This window comes from Notamacropus eugenii, chromosome 2 (assembly GCF_028372415.1).
Source record: "Notamacropus eugenii isolate mMacEug1 chromosome 2, mMacEug1.pri_v2, whole genome shotgun sequence".
NCBI lineage: Eukaryota > Metazoa > Chordata > Mammalia > Diprotodontia > Macropodidae > Notamacropus > Notamacropus eugenii.
This window is the reverse complement of record NC_092873.1, coordinates 71352290-71375000: the sequence shown is the minus strand read 5'-3', so window position 1 is coordinate 71375000 and position 22711 is coordinate 71352290. Positions and strand designations below refer to the sequence as shown.

At 36.9% G+C, this 22711-nt stretch overlaps 1 protein-coding gene and 1 non-coding gene across 2 annotated transcripts in view; one reads left to right on the top strand and one right to left on the bottom strand.

Annotated features, from left to right (window-relative positions):
- The window catches only part of TBCD (tubulin folding cofactor D), a 414951-nt gene that overhangs the window by 331717 nt on the left and 60523 nt on the right, over positions 1-22711 (top strand). The window contains exon 30 of the mRNA XM_072640887.1: positions 620-760. Within this exon, the coding sequence (XP_072496988.1) occupies positions 620-760 (141 nt within the window). The remainder of the gene's footprint in view (positions 1-619; positions 761-22711) is intronic.
- LOC140530533 (U6 spliceosomal RNA) lies at positions 17676-17782 on the bottom strand. The gene has a single exon (XR_011975970.1). It is a non-coding gene; the product is annotated as a U6 spliceosomal RNA (small nuclear RNA).

Below are 22711 nucleotides of genomic sequence, written 5' to 3'. Positions count from 1 at the left end.
CAGGAGTATAACATAAGTTACACGCTGATAAAAGAATGCTGTTAGACCCAGACATCCCTTGCCCACCTGCATGCAACAGTTATTCATAAAAAAGCAGGAAGCTTTCTGATGTCCTCTGTGTTGCCATTTATCATCTAATAGCTCTTAAGCTATTAGTAATGTTACTGAGTATGACCTCATAGAAGGGTTTTGCTTTTTTTTTTTTTTTTTCAGAAAAATAAGAGTTGACATGACATAGTGGTTTAAGGTTTACAAAGCAGTTTCTACATGCTGTTTCATTTAATTCTCACAAAAATCCAAATAGGTAGGGATTGCAGGCATTATTATACCCATTTTACACAGGAGGAAACTGAGATACTGAGGTTTAAATGTCTTGTCCATGGTCACACTAGAGTTCCTTCTGATTCAAGTTCAGCATTCCTTCCACTTAAAGTGAGTTGCCTTTGTAATACATGGAATACTTTCAGTCCCCATAAGGGTTGGTCATATAACTGACTCTAGTATTTTCATAAATTTTCAGTATTCCATGTTAGGAAAAATATACCATACTGTCATAATATTCAATATGGAAAGAAGCTTTGATGAGAAGAAGATTTAAACACGTGTACTTTTTTCTCAGGATTTGTCAGACCGTGGGAGTGAAGGCTGAAGCATCTGAAAATGATGTTATATGCCAAGAAAATGTTTCCCAGATCTATGACACGTTCCTTGATTGCATGAATGATTACACTACAGACAGCAGAGGAGATGTTGGAGCATGGTAAGACACTCAATGCTTGACAACTGATTTTTTTTTTAAGAGAAAGTAGCCTTTTAAAAATAATGTGTATTGTTATAAAGTATATAGGGACTTTGGATGAACACCTTCTGGGTTGATCTGAATTAAGTGGAAGCATAACTATGATGTTGCCAAACTGAACAATTATGCCCATTTAAAAATGTAGACATTCACTGAAGAGCTCTTCACCACACGCTGTCATCACCTGTTTATTAAGAATATTGCTTCCATCATTGTGGGGAGGTGGAGTAGAAGCCAATTCTTCATATGCTAGGAGCTGGAGAGGTATATCAAAAATGTGGTAATCTGCCACTGTCATAGGTTAGGAGATGAATTAAACTAGGAAGTTCATGGACAAAGGTTCTTCTTAGAAATCACTATTGTGATTATTTCTTAGCTTTTGCCTCACTAGAAGCAATATGTAAAATGCATAGTTTTCACAGTCTTGGGAGATGTTGTTAGGTTCATATTTTGCTATTTGTTATCTTTGAAAGAGAGTGGAAAAAGTACGAGATTTTGAGTTAGTAGACCTGGGTTTAAGTTCTAGCTCTGAATTGTAGCTAAACGAAGCCCTTTAATTTCTCTGTGCTTTAGTTACTCCCTGCCTTTAATTTTATAGGTTTAGTAGAAATAGGTCTAGACTTGGAGTTAGGAAGACATAGGTTTGAATCCTATATCAGATAGTTATTAGCTCTCCGTTTCTGGCCAAATGAATTTACTTCCTGTAATTGGTTTTTCTTATTTGAAAAATGAGGGAATAGAATCATATAGCCTCTGAGGTTCCTTTTAGCTTTGATCCATTGATACATGAAATGTAGGTGATCATACTTGTATTAACTACCTTAAAGATTTATTATGAATAAAATAATTTTTATGCTGTAACATGCATAATTTGAATTAATGATAATTATAGACTCCTAGCCTGTCCTATTTATTTTAAAAAAGAGTCCCCAAATCTGTTCATATCTTTATTCATAACCTATCCCTTTATCTATTTTCTTTACCCTTCCAATAGGCAGTATTCTCTTTGTGATTCTAGAAATAATTTTCTTCTTACTGAAAATACCTGACTGAAGTAGCATTAGAGAGAATTAAAGTGGACCTCTAATGAGTTATGTCTTTTGAGTGATTTTTAAAAGTCATTTCATATTTTCTCCCTTTTATTAGTCTGCAATGCTCCTTAATGCCTTAAAATGAAAGGAGAGCTAATTATGGGGAAAGATATGTCCCAAAGATTTGCTTAAAATACTTTTTTTGTGATTTTGCTTAAAGCATAAAACAAATTTAGAGAGAATAAATTGGAAAATTCTAACTTTTTCTTATGATGAAGGAAATAGGAGTTTAGTGCCATGTAAACTAAAGGTTAAAAAAAGATATTAGTGAAATCATTCTCTGCCTTTGAGAGTTGCATGAATAATTAATATTTATATGGTCAATCAGTCAACAAATATTTATTGAGCACCCATTACATGCCAGGCACTGAGGATACAAATACAAAAAGAAGGACCTTAAGGAGCTTATAATGCAATGGGGCATAGTACAGAATGGGAAAAATGGGTCCGGGGTGAAGGAAGGTACTGGGAAAAAGGGTTGATCATGAGTTCCCTTTAAAGGAATGCAGGCTAGTGGGAAAAGAAGAAAGATGGTTGATTTGGAAGCCCTGTATTAAAGGGAAACTTTGGGAGGAGTACTTTGCTGAGCTCTAATCAAAGGAGTAGAGAAACTGAGGAGATGTGAGTACCAAGGTTGATGTATTCTTGAAGATAATATATTTCCTGATGATGAGGTTCCTAAGGAACATGATCTTGATGATCTTCAGACCAAAGGAGTATAGCTAGGTGGTAAGTGAAGAGAAATTGTATGGCTCTCTGATAATTGAGGCTATATTAGTGCTTATTTTTACTCTTAAAACTGAGAACCTTGATATCTCTGTAAGAGAGTAGAGATATTTGTAATATTTTTAGAAACATTTTCCTTTTAAAAGTTACATTCTAAAAAATTTTAATCCTTTGAGAAAACTTAGCTGTCTAGAAACTTCACTTGCTCTATGCAAATGAGACCTTATTTTATCATGATCATTTTTTCCTTCATGTGGCTCTAGGAGTCTAGGGAGTTGAACTACTTGGACCAGTGATAAAGGAATTCTCCCTGTTGGTTGAGTTGAATCGGCTTTAATTGTTCTGTTTATACTTAGAAACCATTCTTGTTCTTGAATTACTAACAGTATAGTGAAGCAAATATTTTATTAGCTCTTGGATGTCCATTAGAGGGTGCAACTGGAAAGGAATTGGCTACTACTTTATAACATTCTTACAAAGAGATCTAAGGTTAGTTCAGATTTTGACCCCATTATTTTTTAAAGGAATAAAAAAAAATAGACTTCTAAATACGAGCCTTGCTGATAACTTCTTCACAAAAGGCTACTTGTGTACATGTATAATTAAATAAATGCATCATGAATGCAGTTAGATCTAGAAAGAACTTTAGAGATCATCTAGTACAATCTACCCTTTTATAGACAAACTGAGGCCCAGGGAGGCCAAGTGAATTTTGTAACTTCTTACAGATAAAATATTCAAGTAGAATGACTGAGATTGAATGAATGAGTGAATGAGTGAAAGAAAAATATTTATTAAGGACTGTGGGCAGAGTACTTGATGAGTGCTGAGGATACAGCAGAAAGGTAAAGACAGTCCCTGCTTTCACGGTGCTCACATTCTAATGGAGGAGCAAATGGCAATACAGCTTCTTAAATATCATTTCCAGTGATAAAATCGTTTCTCTTTCTGATGTTGAACCATTTGATAGTGCCAAGGAATTTTGTGTGGAGAGAATTCATTTTTCTGATTGTTTAGCATCTTGAGGAGGAAGGGATTACACCACATGCAGAAGCAGATAGTGGGAATAGCTGGCTTATTATTCACAACTGCTTCTTTGAATAATGGCAGTGAGGACTGAACTGGAAAGAAGACCAGAAGTCTGGGTGATGTTGCTTTTCCCAGGGTTCCATGCTATAGCTCCCATGCAATATTCACAGTTCCCATGGTGGCCAATTCAGAATTGTGAAATATCACTGACTCTCCACATGGAAGACAGAACCAAAACATTTATTCAGACACCAGAAAACCAAATCCATCATAGTAACAAAAATCTATACACAGTAACAATGCATAGAACACCACCATCCCAAGACTTCCCCCTGCTAGGCTTCCCACAAACCAATCACAAGCAGGCGCCATTAAACAAAATCACAAACAAGCTCCTTCACTCATGCTAGCCAGCTGCCTAATGGGCAGCATCCTTTCCTACCTCTGACTAGACTGACCAATTTCCTCTCAGCTCTGCTCTAGTTCCACCTGTTCCTGTTCCACTCATTCAGCAAGCTCCTTCCACCATAGACTCCATGTGACTCAGACTAACATATAATCCAGGCAGGTCACATGGGCCTATTAATGAACGAGAAAGATCTCCCCATTTAAATTGCCATTACATGTGACTCCAAGATCATTGATATTCATTACATAGGTCAGGTCGGTGGGGCAACTGATATCAACAGAATTGTAATAGGGATAACAGAAAAATAAGCATATAAAACAATATCTTAGACAACTGATGTCAGCAGAACTTTACAATATAACAGGAATCACACAAAATAAACACATGAAACAATGTCTTAGGGTGAGGCTTGAGCATAAGCCCCCATCGTTCCCTCCTTGAACAAATGGGGCCCAAAATCTTGGAGTAAGGGACAAAGGTCTCTACTTCCATAGCTCCTTCCTGCTGTCCCTGTCCCAAGAGATCCCAATTAGGGGTCAGTTCTTTAGCTGGCATCCAGAGCTTCTTCAGTGCCAGGTCCAGAGGTGACACAGTATGGTCATGGACAGGGAGTGACAGCTGACTTAAGTGATCAGGCATCTGTAGGTGGAGGATATTAAGCTTGCAGAAAACAAATCTGACAAATAAGGTGAACAGACAAAAAAACCAAGAAGAAACAAGGAGACAGTAACCAGAAGCAGGGTAGATATAGGTCAACCATGCTTCTGGAGTCCATGAACCCACTATCATAGCCTCATTCACTATTGTTTACTGTTTTCTGACGTAGTTTTTGGGTCATCATTCTGGTTAGAGGTATACTTTCTTTAATCTGAGGTGGGGCCTGGCCAATCTCTCATTCTTCCTGTAGGTGTGAAGTACTTGGCTACAATGGTTCAGAAGGATCTATAGGGCAGTTCTCACTTCCCTGCTCAGTTCAAAATCAAACTTCTTTCATTGCTACATTTTATATAGTTCATTAGTTGGAATGCCATCTGATCTTACACAGTTTACCCCTGCTCTCAGTAGAGAAGTAAACAGTTCTTTTCTTGTCAATCTATTCCGACTTTCAATGTGCTGGCTATTTATTCTTCTGTCTCAAGAAAATTTATTTTTTTCACTGATTCTCACCATCCAAGATACCAATGATTCTCCCATCCTTTGGATGAACCAACTCAAAATATCCGTGACCTCCTGCTGAGTAAAATCCTCAAATACCTCCCCAAACACTGTGGGGGTCCCATGAGTCTCCTGCTTCCTTCTTAGTACTGGCCAAACTTTAGCCTCCTCATTTGTTTCATTCTCCTCCCACACCTCCCCCTGGCCTGTGTTTGGGCCCCAGTGAAGCCCAGCCTGTGCAAGGGCTGCATTCACTTTCCTATTGTTAACTTTTTGCCTCCTCCTACGAGCCAAACCAACAACAGCTTTTTCTCCTAGCACCTGAGACCCTCCAGCTTGCTCTTGTAAAGGAGAGTTTGAATGCTACAGCATAAAAAGCCTCTCATGCAAACCAGCCAACTCCCTTTCCATCTGATCTTTCTCCTCTAAAAGTATCTTGTCTCTGCTTTTACATATAATTCAATAGCTTGTTAACAATGCCCATCCTCTTCTACATATCCCTGCCATTTGTTTCCCTGGTTCTATTGGTATTCCCTGCATACGTCTTTTTAAGTCTCTGGATTCTCCCTTCTGTAGGCTTGGTTCCTAGTTTCACAAAGCCCTATGCCTTTGGCCCATTCTCTTGCTAGGGAGGAATAAGACAAATCTTCCCACTCTGGGATATCCATTCTTCCATCCATAAAACTAGAAGAAAGATAGGAAGGGTAGGTAAATTGATAGTTGCTAGTTGATGTACTGAGAAGTTTTGGACTTGGAGCTAGGAGACCTGTATTGGAACTTGGCTATGTCACTAACTACCTGTGTGATCCTGGGCAGGGCATTTGGCCATATTTATTCTTATCTGTAAAATCATGTTTAATAATGTTTATTTCACAGAGGAATTGTAAAGAATGTTGTTTGTAAACCTTAGAGCACCTATATAAATCTAAGGAGTGAATATTGTATTCATACCTTTCCATTCTTAGTTCCACCATCCGTTGAGTCTCTTCTTATCTTATGCTTCCTAACTTGCTTCCTTGCTTTCAGTTTTTCTCCACTGTAGTTAATGTTAAATACAACTGTCACATTAATCATCCTAATGCATGGTTCAACTCTGGTCATGCCCATCCCCTGCTGAGAAATCTTCAGGGCCTCCTCTCTGTCTTCAGTAGGAAGACCAAAATCCTTACTCACCTTGACACTCAAGGTTCCTCTGACTCCAGTTAAGATCATAAAATTTAGAGGTGGAAGTGTCATCAGGAATCATCTAACTTCACCAGTGTCCTTAGAGGAAGCTAAGATGAAGAGAGATTGTGACTTCCCTAAAGCTACATAGGAAATAGCAGAGTCAGGATTTGAACATAGGTCTTAGGATTAAAAATTCAGTATTCTTTCTACTCTACTACATTGCCTTTTTTCCCCTAGTCTAAATAAAAGTTATTTTTTGCATTTTATAACTTTCCAGTCTTCTGACTTTGGATCCTAGACAGTCTTATGTTCTGAGTAATAGAGATCAGTTTGATCAATTGAATCAGAATTCCAGTTGGGTATGCCCACGTGTTGCCTGTCTCTAGAGGCATAAAACGTTTTGTTTCTTGATTCCTTCTCCTTATCCCATACTGTGGGCTGGTAGGGAGAGGAAAAGGTAATAAGAAAGAGGAGACTAAGCAGAAACAGGCAAACAACTTTTGCTAAGTCCTGTAAGACAGCTTAAAGCCCTCTGGAGCAATGAGCTTTGTTTTACGTCTATATCTTGTTTAAATGAGTTTGAAGAAAAAGGCATTGAATCACAGCAAAACAAACCTAGGCAAAGCCCTCTGCCAACCTTACTTAACTGCTAAACCTTTACTGGTTTGCTTTTCATTTACCTCCTTACACTTTCACTTTCATAAGAGAGAGTTTGATTCTGCCTTGTTTCCCCTTGGTTTTTCAAAATTATTTACTCTCCTAACTTCCCTTTGGTACATGTGCACATGCTACAGTTTCTTCTTTGATTCTGGCTTCCTACTGATAAGCTCAGAGTATATGTACTTCATGTAGTTCTGGAATTCACCTGTTAATGAGATCATGTGTCAGAGTACAGGGGTGCTTCTGAGGATCTATAGGAATCCTTGCTATATAGGGCAATTCATGTGGCTTATCCTGAGTTACGATTTTTACTCCATTCTGCATCCTCTACAATGCAGCAACACTGACCTGCTTTCTGTTTCTTGAATGGAACACATTATCTGATGACAGCCTCTCATGCCTGGAATGCTCTCCGTTCTCATTTCCCTGGTTTCCTTCAAGACTCAACTCCTATTCCATATTTGACAAGAAGCTTTCCCTCCTTCCCATCTCATTTACACTGCTCCCCTCACCCCCCAACTAGTGCCTTCCCTTTAAGATTACCTTCTGTTTTCACTCTAAATATCTTGTCTGTACGTAGACCTCTGCGTATTATCTCTTCCGTTAGAATGTTAGTGCTCTGAAGTATATGTTTTCCTATTCTTTGTATTCCCTGTAATTAGCACAGTGCATGTGCTGCTTAATCGGTGCTTGTTGACTGACTGATTGATGTGACATAGAATCTTGATGTTTTTTACCTCCCATAGTTAGTCAAGAAGCCAGAATTCTGTAGAATTTTTATATATAATTAAACTTTGATGAAAGCTGAATAAGGATTAAGCAGTTTAAATTTAAAAAGTAAAACCAAGTAGATAACCATTAGCCAGATTGACTTGCTGATGCACCTAACATCCTGTGATAAAGCAACTAATTTCATTTTTAAATTATTCCCTCAATTCATTCATGTATTTTAAAGATGAGTTATATATGGTCAAGGTGCAAAAGATAAAACACTGTATTTTTTTTATCAGCTTAAAACAGCAACAAAAAGCCACTTTGCTATAAAGACAGTAGATCTCAGAAAGATGATTTTGAAACTGTGAATCTTCATTTCATAACTCTTACTTTTAAAAAGTATGTAAGAAATAAAAACAAGTATTTGACAAATAATGAATTTATATGTAATTAAGGCTATTCAAAACTTCCTAAAGACAGTACCATGTACATAATGTTTAAATATTTTAACTTACTTGAATTAAAAGAAGGGCCTTTTCTTTTTCCCTCTCTCCTAAAGATTTCCAAATTTTTGTTTTAACTTCAGTCCATTCATATGAATTTCAGTCCCTTATATCCTACTGCTTGCCTGTTATTTCCTTTTGAATGTTATCTTCATCTATCATCTCTTTCCATCTTTTCCCTGTCCCAGTCCACAAACTGCTTGGTTGTCAATGGTACCATTGTTCATTTACTTCCTTTGGAGAGGGGAAGGAGAGGGAGAGGGAGAAGACAAATTGAGTTACCCCATTTGGGGAGCTGGGTCCCATTCAGGCAACTTGGTCTACTCACAGTAGACCATGTTTGTCCTTTGTTTTCAAAGAGGACCATGACATCAGGGAAATGATGACATGACTTGCAGTGGACTTTGATTTGAGTGAGGAAGGGCTGTGTAAGGTCACCAGCCTCACTTTCTACTCCAGAGCCATTTGGATCTAGTGACCAGATATTCATCAGGATGACTGGAGATGACCCAGGATGCAATGGGAGGCCCTGGCCCTTTTAGGGTAAGGCCTTTTCAGGTACTCAAGTACTTAGATTTGATTCTCATCTTTTGTTCTTTTTTCTTCTTCTTTCTCTATAATCAGTATTTATCAATCTTTCTTCAGTGTCATCGAAGTCATTTTTTTTCACTGCCTCCACCCTGGTCTGGGCCCTATATGCCCTGGAGAGTTTAGCTCTTTCATCTCCTAAGATTCCATCTAGTGTTTGTGTTCTGATTGGTGATGACCTCTTTTGGCCTACTATTTTAAGAATAGTTTCACTTTACTCCCTACTCTCTGCTTGTCTCATCTACTGCCTTGTCACAACTTGCATGCGCTTTCTTCTCCCTCATTTTCCAGTTCTGGAACTATAATCAATTCAGTTCTGCCCCTGTTCCTAGAAAGGGTGTGTCATTCTATTTCCTTCGGCCCTACTTACTATCCCTGTAATGTTTTGTGTATTGTATTCCACTATCAGAATCTATCTGATTAATCCTGTAGTGGTTTCCTACTTCTTGTGAAGTTATGTCTCCCTTTGTTTGGCTTTCTATACCTTCCATTTTCTATACCTTCCCACCATACCTATCTCTGTATTATTGCTAAGTATGAGCCCTCACTCTAGTAAGGTTGGTTTCCTCAGTTCTCTCAAAGGTACTTTTGCCAAAGAACTTTTTATTTTAGTCTAGCCTTATCTCTGCTGCATTTGAAATATTACGGAGAATGGGAGAGGTATTATGGGACTGTAGAACAAATAAATGTCTGATTTACACAAAAAGAAATAACATAAAATCTGTAAATACTAGATCAGTGAGTTTGATTTTGATTCCGGAAGCAGCATGGTAAAGTGGAAAGAGCATTTGTTCTAACATCAGAGGATTTAGGTTCAAATCCTGCTCCTGACTCAGCTGTATGATATTAATCAAGAATTTAACCTCCTTGGGCCTCAGTTTCTTAAGTTGAAAAATGAGAAAGTTGACCTCTAAGTCCCTTTTAGTACTAAATCTGTGATCCTATGATTTGTAGCCAAATTCTAGAATGTTTTATTAAATAGATGATTAGTGAAGATTGAGAAAAAAATTGACAACTATAAAGACCAATCATGGCTTGATCAATAAGAGGACATGCCAGCCTAATCATATTTCCTTTCTTGTTAGGGTTACTGAACTGGTAGTTGAGGAAAATACTATAGATATAATTACCTAGATTTTAGCATAGTATTTGAATATTTTATTTTATCCTTTTAGAAAAGGTGGTGAAGGGTGAAGATGTGTGCCAGATGATAGATGATTAAATAGATCCAGAACCGATTGAATTACTGTACTCACAGAGTAGTCACAAGTGATTCAGTGTCATCTTGGAAGGAATTCTCTAGTGGAATTCTCCAGATTTTTTGGTTGGCCTTCGACTGTTTAATATTATGTTTTTCATTAACTTGAATAACGGTGTGGATGGTGAGCTTTTCAATTTTACATATAACACAGTGCTGAGAAGAGTATACTGAGTGGTAGAAACTGGGTGATAGGATCTGTAAAAAGTCTTGACAGTCTAGGCTTGAAACTAAGATGATATTTAGAGGATTAAATGTAAAGTCTTATACTTTAGGTTAAAAATATACTTCACAAATACAAGATTGGGGAGACAGGGTTTAAAGTCGTTTGTCTCAAGAAGATCTGAGAGTTTTGGTGGACTTCAAATTCACCATGGTACGGTCACCAAATAATATAATTTCCAGGAACAATAATAATAGCTTGCATTTATATAATACTTAGAGGCTTGCAAAATTCTGCACGAATACTATCTCACTTTATCCTCACAACAACCCTAGAAAGTAAGTGCTATTATTTTTCCCATTTAAAGATGAGGAAACTGAGGCAGACAGAGTTTTAAGTGACATCCATAATCACACAGCTAGTAAGTATTTGAGTTATGTAGAATAAGAATAAAGTACCTTGGGAGTTTATTGAATATCTGGCTTGTTGAGTGTGTTATAGAAAAGATTATTAGTTATGGATTGGTATAGATGGCTAATGAAGACACTTCTAACTCTGAAATTCTGGATTCTGTGACTCAACTGAAGTGTTAGGATCTTAATAGTTAGTGCTGGACAGGACCTTAGCAATAACTTAGTTTAACCTCCTTATTTGCCAGTGAGGAAAGCAAGACCTAGAGAGGGTAGAGAGATGGCCCTCATAATTAAACAAGCATTAACTATCAAAGTTGAAATTTGGACTCAGTTCTTCTGACTACAAGTCCACTGCTCTTTGCTCTCCAGCATGCTGCTTCTTATATTTTTCCATAAAGACTTTCCTTACTCCTCTTCAATCTCTTCCTTTGAAATTTAAAGGCTTTACAGTTAATTTTGTTAATAAATTGTTTCATGGATATGAGAAATTGTTTTGCTCACCGAATTGGTGCCTTTTTGAGGTTAGAGATCATTTCTTGTACTATAGTTTCCCCTATAACAAATAAAACCCAGCTGAGTATGTAGTAAGTGCCCAACAAGTATTTCTTACATTGCATTGTGAATCGTAGGAATGATAGGATCATAGACTGGACTGAAAGAAACTTCAGAAATTTTGTAATCCAGTCCCTTCAACTTACAAGTGAAGAAACTGATTTGCAGGGAGATGAAGTGTCTTGCCTGTGGTCACACAGGTCATAAGTCACAGAGCTGGTTCTAAATTCTACGACTTGATTCTAAATCCAGCTCTTGCTACTATACAATTCTGATGTCATTTATGTTGTGAGTACCCCATTCATCTCATGTAGATCATAATTTTTTTCATGCCTTTATAAACTACCTTTATGAGTTGTGATGGCTACTGGCTGCTGCTTTTTGTTGCTGCTCTCCAAATTTACTTAGTTTTTCATATGAGAATACTTAGTCCATCATTTGAAGCCTGCCCTTGGGTAGTGCCTACCAGAGTTTCATCTTAGTACAAGAAGAGTATTTGAGAGTTAAGTATCACTTATTTGCTGTGATCAGGCATCAGAATATGACTCTCTACTGGGGGATCCAATAAATACTTGTAGGCTAATTGACTAAAATATAAGAAAATATAAAACACACAAAGCATGCCCTTTTCTGTCAAAGACAGTACTGCCAATTTTTCATATTCATGATCATGGTAATTCTTTTGGACTCTTTGCTGTTCTTGATCTCCCCTAATTAATTACCAGATCTTCCCATTTCTATCTTTGCAACATCTTTATCATCTGACTTCTTTTTCTAATGATACAATCAACATTTTAATTAAGACTCTTGTTGCCTCTCACCTAAATTGTTGCTTTGGCTTCCTAGTTGTTTTTCCTGCTTCAAGTCACTTGTCATTCCAGTCATCCTCCATACTGCTGCCAATGTGATTTTTCTTAAACTCGGAACTGACCGTGGCCCTCCACTATAAACTCCAAACTTCAATAAACTCTTAAATAAAATACAAAATCCTCTATTTAGATTTTAAAGTTCTTCACCTTCGTGACCCTCAACCTATTTTGCCAGCCTCAGTACTCCCACTCTTTCTCTCAGTAATCTGGTCAAACTGGCTTTCTCTGTTTCCCACACAAGATAATTATCTCTCCCATCACCTTCTATTTCCTGCTGCCTGTGTGCCCTGAGGGAAGGCAGCATTGGCCCCAATGATGTATCTCTCTGCACAGCAAACTTTCATTTCCTGCTGACCACACCTGATTTTCCAAGCCTCTGGTGAGAAGAGGAGCAACACCTTCCTCTGACTGGGCGTTCCACCTTCTTCTGCGTTTTTCCCCTGAGGAAAATCTTCTAGGAGTGGGGTGAGACTTTCCTCTGTACCAGAGTAAGGCAGCTTCTACATTCTACAGTCTGATTTCCAGCACAGGAGGTGAAGAGCCTCCACCATAAAGATGAGCATCCTTTTCTTCTGTTGCCTGCTGTGCTTGTCTCTTGAGGGAAGAGGAAGAAGAAAGTCACTAGAGAGTGAGACTTCCATTTCCTGCTGTGCAGGCTCTAGTTATAACCCTAGTCTTTGGAGGGAAGAGAAGTAATGAAATAAGGCCTCCCATCTGACCATAGGTTTTCCATCTCATTATGCACTTGTCTCCTGCCTGATTTCTAGCCTCCTCTGTAAAGAGAAGTGGCGCCTTCCACTTGATGGTAAACATTTTTGCACTTGTTGAAAATCTATATATGTCAGAGATTCTAAACCCATATAGATCATCAAAATCCTGTTCCCCAACCCTCATCTCCCAATTTTTTATTCCCATCCACCTTATCCCTGTCACCCCAAAGTTCCCACCAAATACCACTCACCCCTTTCATTGTATCCTCTGGAATAGCCCTCTGAAACTTGTTCCTTGGGCAACAAACTTCTCTTCATCCTAAATCTTTTCCTTTTCCACTCTTTCCATCTTCTAGCAATCACTGAAACCTGATTTTTTTTTCTGAAAAAACATCTTTAACCACCTTTTTCAGGATTCATTACACCTTCATTTGTTCATCTTGGCTCATTGGTCTGTACTGGAGAGTAGGAACACTCCTTGCTGTCCAGTGCAATATTCAGGTATTCCCCCTGTCTCCATCACTCAGTAACCTCTCCTCCTTTGAGATTCATGCTACTTACATTAGCTACCTAATCAAATTCCTGGTACCTGTTATCTAAAAACTTCTAGGTGACTTCCTTTCCTCCCTCTGTGAATTTGTGACCTGGTTTATAATTGTTCTCTCCTCCCCAACCCCTCCCTCACATTAGGGAACTTCAACATACACTGCCTTAAATGTGCTAACCATTCAGTTCCTCAGCCTACTCACTTCCCTTGACCTATCCCTCTACGTCATCTCAGGCATACACATAGATGGTCATATCTTTGATCTTGGATCACCCCCAAATGCACAATCTCCTTGTACAAGAATAATCTGTTAACTTTCTTTCTCTACCTCTGTCTTCCCTTACCAAACCCTATTCTTCACCCACACATTAACTAAATCCTTCAACCCCTTAGTTCTCTTCCAAGATCTCTCCTCTGTAATGGTCATTTTCCTCTTTTCTCCATCTTACACCTTGGTTATTAACCAGTTCATCTATACACTGTCTTCTTTTCAGTTCTTGACCCCTTTGTCATATTACTGATTGCACCCTGCCAAGACTCAGCTTTGGATCAATCCCACCATTTGCCACATATAAATATATAATATATACACGCACACACACGTTTTGGTTACATATTTCCCAATTACATATAAATTTTTTTAACAATAATTTTAAAAAATTTTGTTTCAGATTTTTCCATCCCTTCTTTGATTGCCCCTCTTTTAGAAGGCAACAGTTTGATATTGACTATACATGTGAAGTCATGAAAGACTCATTTCTACATTAGCCATGTTGCACAAGAAAACAAACAAAGTAAAACAATGAAAGTAAAAGAAAATGTGCTTTAAGATGCATTGAGTTCATCAGTTCTCTTTTTGAAGGTGAATAGCATTTTTCATTGTATATCTTTTAGAATTATCTTCCATCATTGTCTTGATCAGAGTAGCTAAGTCTTTTATCATTGATCATTCTTAAAATATTGCTCTTACCTCAGTGACACATGGCACCTACAAAAAAACTGATGATGTATTAGGGCATAAAAGCCTCGCAGTCTAATGTAGAAAGACAGAAATGTTAAATACATCCTTTTCAGCTCACAATGCCATAAAAATTACATTATATAAAGGAAAGTGGAAAGATAAATTAAAAATTAATTGGAAATTAATCTAATCCTAAAGAATAAGAATGGGTAGATCAAAGAACAAATCATAGAAATAATGAATAATTTCATTAAAGAGAATAACAATGAGACAATATACCAAAATTTATGAAATGTAGCCAAAGCAGGACCAGGGGAAAATTTATACTTTAAATGCTTACATCAATAAAATAGAGAAAAAATAGATCAATGAATTGGGCATGCAACTAAAAAACATGGAATAAGGACATATTAAAAACTTTCAGTTAAATACCAAATTGGAAATCCTGCAAACCAAAAGTAAGGAAACTATTGAGATAATAAATAAAATTAGGAGCTGATTTTATGAGGGAAAAATACCCAATAAGATAGATAAACCATTCGTTAATTTGATTAAGAAAAGAAAGAAGAAAACCAGATTACCAGTATCAAAAATGAAAAGGATGAATTCACCATCAATGAAGAGGAAATTAAGGCAGTTATTGGGAATTATTTTGCCCATTATATACCAGTAAATCTGACAATCTAAGTGAAATAGATGAATATTAAAATATAAATTACTCAGATTAACAGAAGAGCAAACAAAATACTTAAATAGCCTTATCTCAGAGAAAAAAATTGAGGAAGCCATCATTGAACTCTCTGAGAAAAAAATGCCAGTGCTGGATGGGTTCACAAGTGAATCCTACCAAACATTTAAAGAACAAATAATTCCAATACTATATCAGCTCTTTGGAAAAATAAGGAAAGAAATCCTACGAAAATTTTTTATGACACAAATATGGTGCTGATACCTAAACCAGAAAGATCTGAAACAGGGAAAGAAAACTATAGACCATTTTCCCTAATGAATATTGTTGCAAAAATTATAAATAAAATACTAGCAAGGAGATTGCAGCAATGAAGATCGTACACAATGGCCAAATAGGATTTCTTTCAGGAATGCAGGGCCGGTTCATTATTAGGAAAACTGTCAGTATAATTGACCATCTCAATAACAATATGAACAGAAATCACACGATTATCTCAATAGATGCAAAAAAAGCTTTTGACAGAATACAGCACCCATTCCTATTAAAAGCACTAGAGAGCATAGGAATAAATGGAGCTTTCCTTAAAATGATAAATAATGTCTATCTAAAACCATCATCAAGCATTATCTGTAGTGGGGCTAAGTTAAAAGCCTTTCCAGTAAGATCATGGTGAAGCAAGGTTGCTCATTATCAGTTGTGAGGAATGGCTGAAGAAGTTGTGATATATGAATGTAATGGAATACTATTGTGCTGTAAGAAATGATGAGCAGAATATCTTCAGAAAAACCTGGAAAGATTTACAATGGACTGATGCAAAGGGAAATAAGCAGAACTAGGACGACATTGTACATAGTAACAGCAACAATATATAATGATCAGCTATGAATGACTTAGCTCTTCTTAGCAATACAGTGGACCAAGACCATTCCAAAGGACATATGATGGAAAATACTGTCCACCTCCAGAAAAGGATCTGAAATCTGAATGTAGATTGAAGCGCATGCTATTGTTACTTTATTTTTTTTCCACTTTTTTTTCCTTTTGGTCTGTTTCTTCTTTTACAACATGACTAATAGGGACATATGGTTTACATGATTGTACATATATAACCTATATCAAATTGCTCATCATCTTAGGGAGGGGGAGTGGGGAGGAAAGGAGGGAAAAAATTCAGAACTTTGAAAATTTTTTCAAATGAATGTTAAAATTTGTCTTTACATGTAATTGGTAAAAATAAAATACTGTTCTAAAATATTGCTGTTATTGTATACAGTATTCTCCTGGCACTGCTCACTTCACTTTGTTGTTATTGTTCAGTCTTTCAGTCATGTCTGACTCTTCATGACCCCATTTGGTGTTTTCTTGGCTAAGATACTGGAGTGTTTTGCCATTTCCTGCTCTAGCTCATTTTACAGATGAGGAGCTGAAGTAAACATGATTCAGTGACTTTCTCAGAATCTGTCTGCGGTCACATTTGAACTCAGGACTACAGGCTTGACATACTATCCACGTGGCTGCTCTTACCTCACTTTGCATGAGTTCATATATATTATATGAATTCTTTCAATTTGCATGAGTTCATATCAATTTTTGCAGGTTTTTCTGAAACCATCCTGCTCATCATTTTTTATATCACAATAGTATTCCTTCACAATCATAGGCCACAACTTGTTCAGTTATTCCCCAGTTGATGGACATCCCCTCAGCTTCTAATTCTTTGCCACCACAAAAAGGGCTGCTATAAATGTTTTTGCACCAACAGATGCTTTTCCCTTTTCTTTCTTCTTTTGGATTTAGACCTAGTAGTGGTATTGTTGGGTCAGAAGGTATGTTCAGGTTTTTTGTTTTGTTTTTTTTTTAATTTAATATTTTATTTTTTCCTGATTACATGTAACAACAATTTTTAACACTTTTTTTTTAATTTTGAATTTCAAGTTCTCTCCTTCCTTTCTTCCACTACCCCCTCAATGAGAAGGCAAGCAACTTGATATAAGCTATACACAAGTAGTCATGAAAAACCTATTTCCATATTAGTCATATTGTTTGTGGGGGGGGGGGAACTCTCCCCCAAAAAAACACAAGAAAAATAAAGTTTAAAAAAGTATTCTTTGATCTGCATTGACAAGCCCTTAGTTCTTTCCCTAAGGTAGATGGCATTTTTCATCATGAGTCCTTCAGAATTGTATTAGATCTTTTTATTGTTGAGAAGAGCTAAGTCATTCACAGTTGATTGTTGTACAATAAATATTGCTGTTACTGTGTACAATATTCTACTGATTCTGCTCATTTCACTTTGCATCAGTTCATCTAAGTCTTAACAGGTTCTTCTGAGAGGATCCTGCTCATCATTTTTGATAGCACAATAGTGTTCCATCGCAGTCCTATACCACTTGTCTAGCCAATCCCCAATTTATTGGCATCCCCTCCATTTCCAATTCTTTGCCACTAGTCTATCCTTCTATGTTATTTTTTAAATTAATTTATTTGTTTTCAATTTTCTACAGTCATTTCCACAGGTCTTAGATTTTCTTCCTCTCCTTCCTCCCCAAGATGGCATGCAATCTTATATGATTTCTATACATACATTCTTATTAAACACATTTTCACATTAGTCATATTGCATAGAGGAATTAAAATGAATGGGGGAAACCATGAGAAAAAACAAACCAAAAAAATATGGAACACTTCATGAATTTGCATGTCATCCTTGTGCACGGGCCATGATAATGTTCTCTGTACCATTCCAGTTTTAGTATATATATTATCAACGTGAACACTCATCTATGTTATTTTGATCAGGAATATGTGAAAATCTACTTCTTGAAATGTTTATTTCTTCCCCCACCCCCTGCCCCCAAATATACTCAGTTTTGCTGAGTAGATTATTCTGGCTTGTAGTCTTTGTTCTCCTCTCCCTTCTGGAATATCATATTTCATACCCTTTGGTCCTTTATTGTGGTAGCTGCCAAATCTTATTTGTTCTTGACTATGGCTGCATGATATTTTAGTGGGGTTTTTTTGGCCACTTTCAATATTTTCTCTGCCTTGGAAGCTCTGGAAGCTCATAATCCTGTGAGTTTTCATTCTGAGATCTCTTTCAGGTGATGATTGGTGGAGTCTTTTAATTTCTATTTTACTTTCTTATTCTAGGATAAGTCAGTTTTCCTTTATAATTTCTTGAAATGTGAAATCTAATCTTTCTCTTTTTCTTTATTTTCTGATTATGAATTTCAGGTAGTTTAATAATTTTTAATTTAGCTCTCCTCTATCTGTTTTCCAAGTCAGTGAGATATCTTACATTTTCTTTTTCTTTATTTTTACTTTGTTTTATTGTTTCTTAAAGTCCCATGAAACTGTTAACTTTTAGTTGCCCAGTTCTAATATTTAAGAAATTATCTTCTGTGAGCTTTTGTACCTTTTTTTTCCATCTGGCTAATTTTGGATCCTCTCCTTCCCAAATTTACTAATTTATTTTCTTTCAGTTTTCAACAGTCACTTCCATAAGTTCCAAATTTTCTCCCCTTTCCTCCCCCTTCCCTAATTTTGCTTTTCAGGGAGTTTTCACTAGTGAAATTTTGTACCTATTTTATTTTCTACTATTTAGACAATTCTGTTTTTTAAGAGGTGTAGTGCCAACACATTATTCACAGCATCTGTGGCAGACGTGAATACGCCAGCACAATTCTGAATCACAAAATACAGCAGACTGTCCACGTGGAAGACAGTACCAAAACGTTCAGACAACAGAAAGCCAAATCCATCATAGTAACAAAGAAATCTATATACAATAACAATGCAGAGGGCAACACCAGCCCCAAGCCTGCCCCCTGCTAGGGCCTTCCTACAAACCAGCTCCCTTAAACAAATCACAAACAGGCTCCCTTAAACAAAATCATGAACAAGCTCTCCCACTTAAACTAGCCAGTTGCCTGCTTTCTCTCTCTTTCAGTTCTGACTGCTCTGACCAATTTCCTCTCGGCTCTGCTCCAGCTCCACCCTTTCTTGTTCTGCCCCTTCACCAAGCTCCTACCACCACAGGCTCATGTGACTCAGGCTTTCATGTGACTCAAGCAGGTCACATGGCCCTATTAATGGATGGGAAAGATCTTCCCATTATGCAAAAAATACATTAAAATACATTAGCAATACAAGGTGTTATTTTCTTCAATATTTTTTGTGCCTCCTTTATCAGGTTGTTAATTCTCTTTTCACTGTTTTCTTATATGACTTTTATTTCTTTCCCCTATTTATTCTTTGCTAGTCTTACTTGATTTTTAAAATCGTTCTTTGGCTTTTCTAGCAATTCCTTTAGTGCTTGTGCCCAAATTGATATTTTTTTCCTTTTGAGGCTTTGCTGTTAGCTATTTTGACATAATTTTCTTCTTCTGACTTTGTGTCCTGATCTTCCCTCTTAACATAGTAGCTTTTTATGATTAGGTTCTTTTTTGTTGTTATTTGCTCATTTTTCCAGCATATTTGTTGAATTTAAATTTTATGTTTCTGTTCAGCTCTATTCACCTATGTGTGTTGAGAGACACTGTCCCAAGCTTCAGAGTTTTCATGCTATTATTTTTGGAGCCAGTTTTGGGGCTTTTCAAGTTTTGGTTGCTTCCAAGGTGGTATGATCTGGACAGACCTGTGCTTGCTGCTCTCCTTTCTGTGCTTTAGTCCCTTGTGCCTGAGGCTGCCGCTGCTTCTCAGGGTCCCTACTCCCTTGTGACTTGAAAGTTTTCCTCTCATCCCTGTAACTGCAACCAAGAAGAGGGAATGGGCAACGGAGTTTCCAAAAAGCTCCCTGTCTTGTTCCTAGTACTAGCACTGGAGTCCCCTATAATTTTTTCCTGACCAGTTGCCCAATTCTGTTCCTGTCTTTGGACTTAAACTTCCTGAAGCTATTGCTGTTCCCACTATCTCCAAGGCTTACAATTGGTGTTGTTGTCTTGTATGCTACAGGCCAGTCCTCACCTCAGTGTCCCAGACTCTCCTTCCAATCTCCTAAGTGGTCTTGGACTGGAAAAAAGGTCTCACCTCCACCTTTTGTTGGTTCTACTAGTCCAAAATTCAGTTTGAGGCACGATTTGCAAGTTTTTTGGAAGGGAAAGTTTAGAGAACAGGCCTATAATGCTTCCTCCCACCATCTTAGATCCACTCTGAATGTCTCGACGTCCTCTTTTCAATCCCCATTCTTCTTGGTCTGTTTTGTGGTTTTTGACACTGTTGATTTTTCTTTTTCTCCTCTTCTTTCAGGGTTTTCAGGATACTACTCTTTCCTGGTTTTCCTATGAATCAGATCACTTTTCAGTCTCCTTTGCTGGATCTTCATTCAGGTCACACCTTCTAATTATAAGTAGCTCTCATGGTTGTGTCCTGGACCCTCTTCTTTTCTCCCTCTTAGTAATCTCATCTCCTCCCATAAATATAGTTACAATTTCTGTGCTCATTATTCTCATACCTACCCTTTTTGCCTTTTCTTGTTTTCAGACTTTAAATTCCATATCTCCAGCCACATTACAGATATCATGAACTAAATAGCTAGTAAAGATCTTAACCTCATTATATCTCAGATTGAACTTACTATCTTTTCCCCAAATCCTCTCCTCTCCCCCCAACTTCCCTAAAATATAGAGAGCAAAACTATCCTCTCAGTTCCCTAGTCTCACATATTCGGTGCCATCCTTGTCTCATTACTGTCTTTTCACCCCTTACACCCAGTCTGTTGCCAAGGTCTGTTAATTTCATCTTTTCAGCATTTCTTGAATATCATGCTTGCTGTGTTCTGATACTGCCATTACCCTGATGCAGGCTCTTATTACCTCATGCCTGGTATAATAGCCTGCTATTGAGTCTACCTGCCTCAAGTGTTTCCCTATTTCAGTCCATCCTCCATATAGCAATTAGAGTGATTTTTCCTTAAATCATGTCTGATCATATCACCCCTTTCCCCCTTCCAATAAACTCCTGTGGTTCCTTAACACCAGGATCACATATAAAATCGTCTGGCATTCAAAGCCCCTTATAACCTAAACCCTCTTTCCCCATTTCTGGTCTTCTTACCCCTTACTCCCCAACATGAACTGAATGAAATTCAGTAATACTGACCTTTTGCTGTTCCATGAACAAGACATTCCATCCCTCAGCATTTTCTCCGTCTGTCTGTCTCTATGTGGCATGCACTTCCTCCTCAACTCTACCTATTAACCTCCCGAGCTTCTTTCCAGTCCTAGCTAAAATTCTGTCTTCTAGAGGAAGCATTTTCCAACTCCTCTTCATTCTTGTTCCTCCCCTCTGTTCACTGTTTTTCTATTTTTCCTGTGTAAACCTTATTTTAACATGTGTATTTTCTTGTTATCTTCCCCCTTAGATTAAGGGCTCCTTCAGGACAGGGACTGACTTTGGCCTTTTTTATGTCTTCATGGTGCCTGGCGTATAATAATATGTTTGTGTTTGTTATTTATGTTCTAAATATTATTTATTATATTTAATTATATATAAACATAGAAACACACATATATTTATATATTATCTGTTATATAATTTATTATATATTTTATTTATATATTTGTATGATTATATTAAATATATAATAGATTTATATAATCATAAATGTTTGTTGATTTTCTGACTTTGTTGTGGCCTTTCCTCATGCCTGAAATGCGCTTCTTCTTCTCCTCTGTGTCACAGAAATGAAACTTCAAGGTGCCTCTCAAGCATCACGTTCTATATGATGCCTTCTTTAATCTCTGTAATTGCTAGTGTCTTTTTTCCCTAACTATATTTCACTTCCTTGCATTTATTCTTGTTACACTTCATCTCTCTACACTAATATCTATACCTGTCTCACTTGTTAGATTGTAAATTCCTAGAATGTGTGGATTGTTTTTTCCATTGTATTTGTATCTCCAGAGTCTTGCACAATGCCTGGCACATTGTAGGCACATTGTAATTGTTAATTAACTCACAGAAGTCAGAAATTATGATGGAATATTCTTTATACTATCCGATGTGATCACTCTATCAGTTGTTTTTTGCTTAACTCTTTTCCTTTTTTTCCAAGGAGGCCTGGGAAGTGGGAAGGGATATTTGAAAATGACAATGATGTGGAAACAAAAAGTATCAATAAAACTTATTTTAATAAATAATATCTAAGTTGAGGAAATAAAAAGAAATATAGATAAATAATGTACTACTTACATCTCCAGGTTTTTGTGAGGATCAAATGAGACGAATCCACACAAAAGTACATTGTGCATTTAATAGCTAATCTTCCCAAAAAGTAAGCCATTATCTAAATTTAAATGCACATTATTATTATTATGATTTTTAGTCTGACTAGGTAGTAGGCCAATAATTTTCAAACTTTTCAAAGTACTTGTCCGTGAATAAAATGAGGCTATTGGACTAAGTTATTTAAGGCCCCTTCTTTCTATCCTTACTTGCTGTAACCCTCTGACTCTTCTGACAGCTTTTGTATTCCACTCCAGTTTGACTATAAGTCTTTACCCAAAAAGAACCTGGCATTTCTTCTAGGCAGTTGAAAGGGTAATGCTGATATTGTAATAACAGTGGTTTAAAAACTAAATAGACATTATTGAGGCTTGCTTCTCCAAATCCAGATGACTTTCAGAGTTTATTGTAATTCTTTTTAACTTGTCCTCATGCTCAAAGATTTCAATTAAGTGAAACTTCTTTGTAGGTGTTTGTGTAGG